This window comes from Eurytemora carolleeae, unplaced genomic scaffold, assembly GCF_000591075.1.
Source record: "Eurytemora carolleeae unplaced genomic scaffold, Eaff_2.0 scaffold1250, whole genome shotgun sequence".
Lineage (NCBI taxonomy): Eukaryota > Metazoa > Arthropoda > Copepoda > Calanoida > Temoridae > Eurytemora > Eurytemora carolleeae.
This window is the reverse complement of record NW_019397600.1, coordinates 22,925-35,860: the sequence shown is the minus strand read 5'-3', so window position 1 is coordinate 35,860 and position 12,936 is coordinate 22,925. Positions and strand designations below refer to the sequence as shown.

The following is a 12,936-nucleotide window of genomic DNA, read 5'->3' as shown; positions in this document are numbered from 1 at the left end:
TAAAAATTATGAAAAAAGTTCATCAAAAAAATTAGGTTAAAGGAATTCAGCATGGCTTGTTTTTTAACTTAAAGGTCACAATATACATACATATTTACCCTTATGGAAGGAAATAATTGATACCGGTGGCCGAATTTAAAGAATTTGAGCGGCGGTTTAAATTTAAGCCGCGGTTTAAATATGGTTAGTTCCACTTAAAATTGTATCAAATGTTTCAAGATTTATGCCGGCGCTTAATTTAAACCGGGTTTTGGCGGATTTAAACCGCGCTCAAATTCTTTATGCAAACATTTAATTGAAATGATTTTGTTTGATTTAATATTGAGAATGGTTCATATGTCAATTTCGAGTTTGTAACAATTAATTCTTAAATAAATAAATGTTTAGAGATTATAACACGGAAAATGCCAATATTTAAAGATGAAAATGCTGCATTCTTGCTTTATGCACATTAACTAAATGCTTCTTCAGATTCTTCTTGTCCGCAAACCTTTTCTGACATTCAGTACAACTAAAGTCCTTCTTGCCTTCATGCACCCTCTCTCTGTGATACTTCAGCTCGCTGGGAATCCAAAACCGTTTTGTGCAGAGATCACAAGAAAGTTTAGGACTTTCACCAATCATATCTCCGTGAGCCCTTTTTCTGTGCTGACTAAGGTTGGTGGGTCCAAAGAAAGTCATGGCGCAAAATTCACAAGAATACGGTTTTGAGTCCGAATGCGAGTTCATGTGCGTCTTTAAATATCCTCGTTGTGAGAATATTTTGAAGCAGATTGAACATTGGTTGCGCGTATCATCTTGGTGTAGTTTGACGTGGGTTGCGAGGGCTGTGCGAGATTTTAGAACTTTGCCGCAGTCGTCGCACATGTAAGTTTTATTCGATCTGTGAGAAAACCTGAAAAAAACTCATTAGCTCTGGAGGCAGTATACAGGGGGGTTTTGTCCCCCCCCCCCCCTCCCTGGAGAAGTGAATGCTATAGTTTAATGGGAGATTCATGCTCTGAGCATCCCAGGATTCATGTCAAATAAGGTTAATCGGAATGCAATGCTAGGGTCCGGATTAGTTGGATCCGCACCGTTTTTTCTTCCTGGATCCGCAAAAATATGTGGACCCACGTATTCGGATCAAAGAGAAAAAAATATGAAACAAAAACTTTTTACTCTAGAAACTAAAATCGAAACTGATTAAAAGAGAAAATTATAAAAAATGTCCTTATCTCTAAATGGTACATCAATTTTTAGCATAAAATGTAACAATTTAACATTACATATTTTAAATCCATCTCTCTATGTGATACGATGAAGGGCCCGGCGTTGCCAGTGAAAACATGAAAATAAAAAAATCTTGAAAATAATATTTGATATAAAAAAAATTTTTTAAATAATTTTGAAAAAAAAAATTCGATTTTTTTAGCCTAAGACACCCGGAATATGTCAGTCATGTATTGATCCCTCTTATTAAAAATAGAGATTTTTATACTTGAATATTTAGAATTTTTTAATAGCCATAAAAAATAGCAAACACAAGAAATCTACATTTAACGGGTGGAATTTGGTTCTGAAGTTAAGCCTCGCTGGACTTGCAACCAGAACCTTTAGCTTACTGCTTTCAATCTGTACCCTTCAGAAGAAAATTCAGAGGATATACACAAACTTATGAAATATCAGTAAATACCAAAATTGCCGAGAAAAATTATCAAGAATTTACAATATTTTGGGGTTAAAGCGTATATACATAAGAAATATATCATGTATTTGATGTTAATATTTAATAACTGTGCAATAATATTTACCAAATATTTGTAGATAAAATAAAGATTCTATTTTCACGTACACTTTCAGTCTACATAATAACTTAAGTGTGGGGAAGGCATCCTTACCCAACCGCTTCCGAGCCGTAATAGAATTAACATAATGGATTTGCAGCTACGCACTCGGTTTTGATGCTTCCGAGCCTTTACTCCTTGGAAATATCCTTATTCAATTAATAATGGGCTCCCGCTGTCGCAAATCTGTTTATTGACGTCAATTGCGGCTTGGGAGTCATTTGGGCGGTAAGAGCTGCCATCCCCCTCTCGTAGAACTAATGAATGTGACCTGTGTTTAGCGAGTATATCTGGTCTAGGTGTCACATAATCACATAGTTCACAAGATAACATTGGGCCTTGTAACTCCTCCATTCTATGAATCTAAATAATATATCATATATTTTCATTATTCAATATTAGGGGTGTATGGGTGTATATTTTCGGAATTACCCCCCAACCCCGTAAATGATTTAGGATTTTTTTGGGGGGGGGGGGGTGAAAAATTGGACATCAAAAGGTATGTTTTATCATTCTTTTTGATACTTGTTACCCAAAAATTCATTGATTTTTTTTCCTTTTTTTCCTCTTTTTTTAAATCGTTAATTACAGAACAAGTTTTGATTTTTATCAATTTTTCTTTTACTAATGTTCCTTCTAGTTTGCCCCACTTTCTAATGTTTTGCTGGTGCAAAGAGGATTTGACATTTTCAATGAAAAAGTTTCACCCTTAGCTTTATCAAAACAAAGGTAAATTTGTCATTACCTTTTTATGGTTTGCTAGAAGCCTCTTGTTCTGGTTATATACTCCGCACTTTTCACAAGAAAACAGGGATTTCAACGGGTGCGAAGTTTTCATGTGTTCGTAAACTAACTAAAATATTTACAATTGTTTATAGGACTCTACTTTCAGGGAGACACAGAAAACATGATCCGGTTCAATATTCGCACAAGTATAGCTTCCTAGATCAGGATTTAAATGGAAATAATCGGAAAAGGTTTAACAAGAAAAATTGCAAGAAAAAAGTTCTGTTCTTTAATCCTGAGTCCGAATTTATTAAATTTGAGCCGCGTCTCAAATCCCCTAAAACCCGGTTTCAATTGAGCGCCGACTTAAATATTGAAACATTAAATACAATTTTAAGTGGAACCAACCATATTTGAGCCACCGCTTAAATTTAAGCCGCGGCTCAAATTCTTAAAATTCGGCCTCCAATAACCTTTTTTTCAGGACGGATCCCAAAAACTGAGCACAAAGGCAGAATCTGGGAGTTACATTGGAAGTTTTTTATCTAATTAATCTTGGAAAGTATGTTAAGATGTTGTAAAGAAATCCAATAAAGTTAATATTGCAGTGAACCAAGAAATAAACATTTTATATTGGTTCTAGGGTCTCATCTTCAATGTTTGAATATCTAAATCTTGGAAGCCAAAAATTTAGATTTAAAAGAAAAGCAAACTTATAACTACCCAAAGATAAAAATAAAACAAGGAAAGGTTAAAATAAAAATGTAAGTAAAAAAAGACAAATTGATTGCAACAGATTTGGTAAAATTGTACTCCATTCAACATGATCTACATTCGTATAAAAAAATAAAGCATATAAACGTACTTTTCCTTCTTGAGTTGACCAGCCCATTCCACAAACCCAGCACATTATACTGTTTGGATGCCCCAGCTTCACATGAGATACCATCCCGTTCAAGGTCTCAGTCCTATAATCATAATGATAATTATGATGATTATGATAATAATGGTAATAAATAATGATAAAAATGCTAATAAATAATGAAAGCACGCAAGTCGCACATAATATATGTGTAAACTGTTTGGATCAACGTCCTAAGATAACAATGACAATGACAATAATTAAAATGATAATACTAAAAATGATAATAATGATAATAATGAATATAATGATTTTAATGATTAAAATGATAATCACGATAATAATGATAATAATGTTAACAATGATGATAATGATAATAATGATAATCATGAAAACAATGATAACAATGATATCAATGATAACAATGATATCAATGATAACGATGATAACAATAATATCAATGATAACAATGCTAACAATGATATAAATGCTAACAATGATAACAATGATAAACATGATAACAATGATAACAATGATAACAATAATAACAATGATAACATTGATAACAATGATAAAAATGGTAACAATGATAACAATGATAACAATGATAACAATGATATTGATAGTAATGATAGTAATGATAGTAATGATAGTAATGATAGTAATGATAATAATGATAATAATGACAATAATAATAATAATGATAATAATGATAATAATGATAATTATGATAAAAATGATAATATTGATAGCAATGATAGCAATGATAATAATGATAATTCTGATAATAATAATAATGATAATGATATTTATGATAATGATTATGATGATAATGATGATAATGATGATAATGATGATAATGATTGTAATGATAATGAAGATATTATGATAATGATTATAATGATAACGATAATGATGAAAATAATGATTATGATAATGATGTTAATATTGACAATGCTATTGACTATAATATTTTTAGATTTTTAAATTAAAAATAGTTTGGAAATCATATCATGCAATACCAAATATGAAATGTTGTTTTTCAAGGGAAATTTCATACCGTGATCACTGATCAGGCGAAAACCTGAGATTTAGGTTGAAAAATTCTTCTCCTGTATTGTAATTAGCAGTAAATCTTTACCTAAATATCATATGGTGGGGGCACAATGGACAAGACCAATCTTGACGCTCCCATGCGTCCGCCCTGCTCCAAGGGAGAGGTCCTGAATTGCGCACGTAGAGCGGAAATAGGTCTGGTCGGGTCGGATGATTAGATATCACGTGGTTAATCAACTCTTCTGGACTGAGAAACTCAATCTAATTCAGATTAAAAAGATTTATGTTTGGGGGTTTAGATTCAGATATAAACTAGTCAACCAATTGATATTTTTTAACAACCTTAAAGGGACTGTCAGTGTAATTTCATGTGACCTTCAATGCAAAGATGACTATGCCCGATTTACAATGGTACCCTTTACAGCTTTGTGTATTTAAGTATGAATTAGATATCAATGCTTATTTTTTAGGAAACTGATTATTTTCAATTGTGAATGTGGTTTCTCCACAAAAGTGAATTGCATATTTCTATTGCATAAAAACATAAAGAAATTATCACCTTTCTAAACTCTTCAAGCTAGAAAAACTACAATTTCTTCCACATTATTGATCAGATAATGGTTTACAGGGTATCGTTGTAAATCGGACATATTTGCATAGAGGGTCACTTGAAATTAGGCTTACAGTCCTTTTATTAATCCAGATTATATCCGGGAGCGTAGTTGAACTATTTTTATCTTTTAATAACGAGAAAATAATCAAATCTATTTTTATTGTACTTGTTAAAGGTTGAGGTATAAACAATTGGATTCGAAAAAAAAGAAAACATAAATATCATCATGTGGTTTTCATTTCTTAGAAAAAAAAACTCAATTAGTGCTTTTCATAGACCATCACTTTTCTTTTTAAAATTCGGTGATGGTGATGGACCAACCCTCTGTTGAGTAAAAAAAGTAGATGTTAGTTCCACATTCATTAAAAATATATTTCGGTCTGGGTTGACCATCGTCAGTTCTAACGATATAATAACCATCAAAATCTATATAAAAAAAAAAAAATTCTTACAAAAATGGAAAATCTTTTCTTGAAGGCACTGTAAGAATAACTTTAACTTGCAAAGATGTCAATGCCCGATTAACTAAGGTACCTTAAATAGCTTTGTCCGATCAAGTGTGAATTGTATATCAATGTTTATAGTTATGAAAACTGATTATTTTCAATAGTGGTTTCTCTACAAAAGTGACTTGCGCATTTCTACTGCATAAATACATGTAAAAATCATCAGAGTCAAACACTTTAAAACCTATAAAAACATGTTCTACATTAATGATAAATAAAGGTTTTCATGTTACCGTCGTAAATCGGGCATTGTCATCTTTTCGAGGCGAGTTTATTAAAAATACGCTTCTGGGATATTTTTTTTTTGTGGAAAATATTTCAATTTAATGCCAACAACGACGATTGCTGATGGAACTGCATCACACCTCTGTATTATTGTAAATTTTTTATCGGGGACTAAATCATAATCAAACTAAATGGCATAAATACCTTGCACATCGAGCAGGGAGCAGGACTTATTCCAGAGTTTTTCTCATCTTGACTTTTATTCAAATATGCATCCTTAACAAAATATTTGTCTTCACAAATATGCGACAAAAAGTTTTTGAACAAATAAAAGATTAGAAACAAAACAAACTCCAAGATTAAAATCTTAACGAAAGATCATTTAAAAAACGGTCAACAATATTTAATTCTATCTTGTAAATATTGTTTTATTTTTACTTTTTGACGGATGATCACTGATCAGAACACGAACCTGCATTTTATCATAAAAACTTTGCTTATCTAGGATCAAATAAAATCGGTCAAAAAATTTGCTGACATGGGATCAAATCAAATCGGTCAGAAACTTTGATAACCTTAGATCAAACAAACTTCGCTTTGCTGACCTTGGATCAAATCAAATCGGCCAGAAACTTTGATAACCTTAGATCAAATAAACTTCGCTTTGCTGACCTGGGATCAAATCAAATCGGCCAGAAACTTTGATAACCTTAGATCAAATAAACTTCGCTTTGCTGACCTGGGATCAAATCGACCAGAAACTTTGATAACCTTAGATCAAATAAACTTCGCTTTGCTGCCATGGGATCAAATGAAATCGGTCAGAAACTTTGATAACCTTAGATTAAATAAACTTCGCTTTACTGACCTGTGATCAAATGAAATCGGCCAGAAACTTTGCTGCCTTAAGATTAAATGAATCGGTTAGACGAAGTGAGTAAAGGGTTACCTTGGTATCTGTAATATCATGATGAGTTAACAGATGACGCTTTACGCCACTCACAGTAGAAAACTCCATGCTACAAACATTACAGGAGAAATCCTTGATGTTTTCATGCACGGTTCTAATGTGCGTCTTTAAACTATGGTTGCTGCAAAACGTTTGTTCACACTGATCACAAGAAACCCGATTTAACGGTTTCTTAAACTTCTTCATGCCAAGTAGTTCCTCAGACCTGGTTTCAGGGGTGAATATATATTTTCTTACAAAATTCTCTATTCCTCCCTAATTTTATAAAATTGAGAGAGATTTTCCCCTTTCAGACACCTTTTTCAGGGGTATAAATTTATTCCAAATATAAGTTGTTTTCCACCCCCTGCTGATTTTTTTCTACCCCAAATGTCAGGTATGTTTGCGCAAAGGAGTAAAAAAAATTAAAAAATTAAATTAATATGTGTCCAAACGAGCGAAAAAAAAAACTTTTTAAGTCGATTTTGTAATTTTATTCCCCAATATTTTTACTCCTTTTTCTCGAAAAGTTGTTCACTTTCCCCGAATTATCAATGTTTAANGGGGGGATATAATAGACATCCCCTTGCCTGGTTTCAATGTTCTCTTCAACCTCCTCCTCCCCGTGCAGGTTCACGATGTGCTCCATGATTTCGGACCTAGTGTCGAACTCCGCCAGACAGAGTCGGCACTTGAACGCCTTCACGTCCGGGTGCACGGTCATAATGTGCGTGTTTAAACTTCCTTGCTTGCTAAATATTTCTCCACAGATCTCACAGGTTTTCTCACATTCACTAGTCATTTAATCATTCACTTTAGATCCACAAATCAACAAGTTTTTTGCCATTTCATTTTACCTATTTACCCAATAGTGATTAATCCTTTATATTACTTGTTTCTCAGCGACAAAAAATACTTTAAACTGTTGGGCCTCTACGTACCGTAAATGATTATTAATGAAGGGTGGGAATGATTTTACATCAGAATATGTACATTGCACACCTCTGGCTGCTAGTACTATTACTCAATAACATGAACAAACATGGAATGTAAATATTATGATGGGAGGTTTTATATCTTTAAACAAATTTAGAAAATTCTCTCTAAAAGTGTACATATTTATTTTGTATACAGATACCCGAGAAAAAATCTACGATTTTTAATATAATTAACAAACAAAAAAACTTTATCTTCTAGGAATGGATACTTAAAAATTTGATTGGAAGGATGAGGATTTCGGGGTGGCTCGGACGGGAAAATGGAGAGAATGTGGTTCGGACGAGAAATACTAACCTAACATATTTTTAGATTTAAAACCTTCTTATATCAGAAAACGTTCTTAGGTCGGAAACCCTTTAGGTCCGGATCGAAGGGAACCCGTACATTAAGTTTATAAATTGTGAATTATTCCTAAATTTAGTTGAAGCATCGGCCAGTAGGATTCCGTGTTTTAATTCAAGATGGCGGACCACGTGGTTCCGCTTAGTAAACTTGTCATCACATTCTCCACACTAAAAATTAAAGGGACTATAATCAAAATTTCAAATGACCCTCCTTGCAAAGATAGCAATGCCCGATTTACAAAGGTACCCTTGAATCCTGAATCTGAATAAAAATGTTGAAGGTAACATTGTTTTTCTGACTCGAAAACAATTTAATTCTGTAAAATTCTCCATTATTTCATATTAGCAAAAAATTCGCAAGTCATTTTTGCAGAGAACCTAAAAATTAAAATGAACAGTTTTAACTAACAATATCATGCATATAGCATAATGCTATATTAAATTCATACGTGATCAGACAAGGTTTTAACGGTATCGTTGTAAATCGTTCAACGTCATCTTTGCATGGAGGATAACTATAAAATACGCTTACAGTCCCTTTAATAATATAAAATTATTGCATAAATATATATTTTAGAGTTAAGGGGATTGGACTTTGACTGACAAGTTTTCCTTAAAAAGATATTTTCCTTAATTGGCGATGATTATTTTAAATGGGGCGAGGGGAGATTTCACCCGCCCTGGGGCGTTAATAACAAATTTCGAGTGTTTATAAATAATCTTTCATTTCTATTTCCAATAAAACACGCAGATAATCAGAAAATTAGGAACACATGAGCCAAATAAAACTCATTTTCAGACGAATTTTCTGACAAAAGTATCAAATAGCTCACCTTATAGTCCCGCCTTCTTCTATGAACTGTTAAAATGTGGCTTTTCACATTGAACGATTTCCGAAAACTCATCCCGCACAGAAAACATCGGTGTTTCTCTATCTAAATAAAACCAAGTGGGAGATGTGACTGTGTACACTGTTCAGTACAGTAGTAAGGCCCAGTGGCGTATTAACAGTAGAGCTATATGAACACTCCTAAGGGTAATTTTTTTCTCCTTTTTCAAACTTTTCTCCTTTGCCTTGAAAGTGTTTGAAGAACAAATAATGCAGCTTAAGTTCTCTCTGTAATATTTGCCCCCAAAAATATTAAATTAAAATGGCATTTTGCGCATATCTCACTCTAACATTCATTTTGATGCTATTTTCCTCCTGCAATATTTTTGTTCTATTCAAATACAGATCAGGAGTTAATACTGTATATTTTTCAGAATCAAAATGAGTTTGATAATTTGATGGGAAAAAATTTAAATTTGGGCAAGTATTATCTTCTTTTGATACATTTAACCCAATACGTAATCTATTTTTCCATTCAATTCATTTATTTTCCCAATTCACCTAATAAAACTCTAAAAGAATTATGACGCAAACATACATAACTTGGGGGGGNGGGGGGAATGATGCAGATTACAGAATGTCAGCATTTTTCTAACTAACTTAAAAATAAACTTTTTCTTGATTTATATAGTTAAAGGAAGAGATTATCTTAAATATATCTAATTATATAATAATGCTAACATACCTCGTTAAGATGATTTTCTTGAAAGTGTATTTTTAGTTGAGATTCAGCAGAGAACACTTGTTCACAGTCAGGACAAGATAACCCCTTACCATCCCGTCCTTTCTCTTCTAGTTCAGCTTTCTAGAACATTTTTTACAAATGTTCCGTTTGTTTGTTTGTTTGTATGTTCGATCATAACTCAGAAACCCCTAGACCGATTTGCCTCAAATTTTGAACTGTGTAACTGGGTTGAACCATGGGAATATTCTTGGCTGAGTTTTAAAAATCTAAGGTGAATGGGTAGACTTTAATAGGCAATGCTGGATTTCCAAGATAGTAGAGAATATAAATGCATAAATGTATAATGATGAAGGACCTATAATATGAAATATTAAATTCAATGATATATTAAGATAAGCGGCTTTAAAAACGCACAAAATGCTTTGGTAAATCTTTTAACATTATTTTTAACGCTTTGTTCCTAAGAAAAATACGAGAAAAAACATTCTAAAAACGTCCAATTTTGTGAAGGAAAATATTTTTTTAGTGAATTTATACCCCGTTAAAATACTACGATTGAGACTAGCTAACCGAGGGGGCACAAAGCGCTCTGATTCGTGTGATAAATCAGGAGGCCTACCTCCAACTTCACAAGTGAAGGTTCAAGCTTAATATATTCAGTTTCATCCAGTTCAGTAAATACACCTGGAAATATTTAAACCTATTAAAAGGAACAGGTCAAGAATTTAAAGTGAAGACTCCGGGAATTTAACAAAGTGCATCCGTAGTTTTCTAATTTTTCACAATTTGTTCTATGTTAAATGATTAAATATTCTACATTCCGATAGAGAGTTACACACACAGGATGGGGCATTAATGAAGACCTTAAACTGTTTAAATACGACAAGCAGGTGAATTTGTTCAAATGTTTTTAAAATATAGATTTGTCAAAAGAAAATCAAGTTGCAAAGAATAATTGATGTTAAATAAGGACTGAATAATTTCCGTACGGCGTCTCTGAAGTTTTATCTTTAGTGGGTAACCCAGCCCAATATCCCTGAGAAAAAGTTATTTATATTTAACATTTCAAATCTCAAAAATTATGTTTTTAAAAGCATTATGCAAGTTAACTATTGAACAGCAGTTTAAACTCTGTGATTTTTCCCAATATAATATTATAAAATATAATAATAATAATCTATATATAAATTTGGCTTGTTTGTCTGTCTGTTTGTTTGTCTGTTTGTTTGTTTGTATCCAATAAACGTCAAAACGGCTGAACCGATCGGGCCCAAATTTTTTGTGGGACGTCTAGGGAGCCCAGGGAAGGTTTATGAATCATCAAAATTTCAAATATTTGTCTCTATCAAAATTCGATCGTCATTAAATTTTTTAAAATTTTGAAAATCCGCGAAATTTTTTGTAAAAATCCGCGAATTATTTTTGTTTAGTTTTACGATGTACACAAAGAGAACATGTTTACAATTAATTTAGAAGATGGGCGCGAAGCGCCCTCTAAGGCTAGAAAGAAGGGCGCGAAGCGCCTTGAATTTCTAGTATTAATAGATTTAAACAATTCAATTTAAAAACTAGAAATTAACAAAGATCGAGGCCTTAAAGGTCAGAGACCGGACAATTATATATTTATAAAGTTTAAACATATTAAATAAAAAAAGAGTACCTGGCAATTGCTTTTTAACTCCTCTTGTTCGAGGTTTCCTTCTTGTTCCTTTAGAGTTTATTGGAACATAATCATCATCAAGTTCTTCTTCAATGTCATCTTCTTCTTCAACAATGGCTTCTGCTCCTTCCTCCTCCTCTTCAAACTCCTCGTCAAGGTGGATTGGATCTTCGGTACCTAAAAATAAATATAATGAAAAAAATGACTTTCAAAATTTTAAGAAATTGATAAAATATTTCCATTCGATGCTTAGGTTACATTTCCTTTTAAAGACCCAAATCCTAATCCTGGAGCAGATAAAAAAACAGAATCCAAATTCATTTAATATTTCCTTTTTTATTTTGTGATTATCATTATCAAGAGTGCTCTATCAATCTATATAATAACACTCTTCGCTAATCTCTCTATATATATAAATAAAATTGTAATCTCTGATTGTCTGTCTGTTTGTTTATCCGATCATAACTCAGGAACCCCTGGACCGATTTGCCTCAAATTTTGATTGGGGAATTCGGGAGACACACAAGATTGTTCTTGGCTTGGTTTTGAGATTCTAAGTCAAAATTAGTTTCCCGGTAAAATCGTTAAAGTGCAGGTAAACGGCGGATTAAACTTTTAGTAACCTTGGCAGCGCTGGGTTCCCAAGCTATATATACGTTAGCTATGGCTGGCCAAACGGCTGGATCTAATATGCTGATTTTTTTTTATAAATGTATGGGTACCCCTAGGCTAAAAAATTAGAAAGCGCTTGTTTTTAAATTAAAACTTTTGTTCTACTTTTTTTTCAAAATTCCACGAGCAACGCCGGGCACTTCAGCTAACTAGCAATATAATATATAAAAAGAATATTCGCATTTATTTTATAATTCTTAATTATAGGATAACTTGCAAGACTTGCTATTTTTAATAAAAATTCTATTATAAAACTGTTTATCTGCTATTTTGGCAGAATAATGAATTTTCCAAATTTTTTATAAATTAAAAACAATATTAACTATTTCATTTGAACTGTGGCTATGTAGAAATAAAACTTATTTTTCCTGTTTTTTGCTTTTAAGTTAAGAAAAATCGCATGAAAATGTTTAATATATGCAGCTTTGTAAAACAGCTCGCTATATTAGTTCTGAAAACGACTTTTTTCCGCTAGGTGTCCCTGCCATTTTTAATCATTCAAAGTATAAAGAGCAGAGACATCTGGCTGCCAACTATTTCGGCGTTTTAAGTGCATTGTGTACAAAACGAATAAAAAATATTATGAAATATTAACTATATACGAATGCGCCGAAAAATAAATGATGATTTTCATCTGAATGATTTGTTTGAAATTAAATTGATTTTTTTTTATCCAAGTCGAATATTGCGACTTTCTGAATTTGAATGGACGCTACGTTCATCGGTGGGAGTCGTTAATAACAATTTTCTCTCTATAGACGCAACAGATAGAAGTAAGATTAGACGCGATCAAACGCGATTATTTTTTCGCCGTAAGCCTATACCCCTATTATTTTTCACGTACACTCCCTTTAAGAATGGTTTTAAACAAAATTTCCAGAGGGTGCGAGATGGTTAAAGGTGTTACATTTTTCGATCCCCCCC

General features: G+C 32.5%; 1 protein-coding gene across 3 annotated transcripts in view; it reads right to left on the bottom strand.

Annotated features, from left to right (window-relative positions):
* Positions 1 to 289: 289 nt before the first annotated feature.
* The window catches only part of LOC111715118 (zinc finger protein 271), a 15,981-nt gene continuing 3,334 nt past the window's right edge, over positions 290 to 12,936 (bottom strand). For 2 of the 3 annotated variants that reach the window (XM_023490383.1, XM_023490381.1), the window contains exons 5-17: positions 11,341 to 11,517; positions 10,300 to 10,364; positions 9,681 to 9,800; positions 8,940 to 9,041; positions 8,174 to 8,274; positions 7,354 to 7,557; positions 6,764 to 6,989; positions 6,019 to 6,090; positions 4,556 to 4,731; positions 3,418 to 3,520; positions 2,572 to 2,679; positions 2,098 to 2,189; positions 290 to 895 (exon numbers count right to left, since the gene is read on the bottom strand). In XM_023490383.1, coding sequence (XP_023346151.1) covers positions 415 to 895; positions 2,098 to 2,189; positions 2,572 to 2,679; positions 3,418 to 3,520; positions 4,556 to 4,731; positions 6,019 to 6,090; positions 6,764 to 6,989; positions 7,354 to 7,557; positions 8,174 to 8,274; positions 8,940 to 9,041; positions 9,681 to 9,800; positions 10,300 to 10,364; positions 11,341 to 11,517 — 2,027 coding nt within the window. In that variant the 3' untranslated portion in view covers positions 290 to 414. Of the gene's footprint in view, positions 896 to 2,097; positions 2,190 to 2,571; positions 2,680 to 3,417; positions 3,521 to 4,555; positions 4,732 to 6,018; positions 6,091 to 6,763; positions 6,990 to 7,353; positions 7,561 to 8,173; positions 8,275 to 8,939; positions 9,042 to 9,680; positions 9,801 to 10,299; positions 10,365 to 11,340; positions 11,518 to 12,936 lie in introns of all 3 variants that reach the window. The other variant, XM_023490382.1, reaches the window with a different exon arrangement.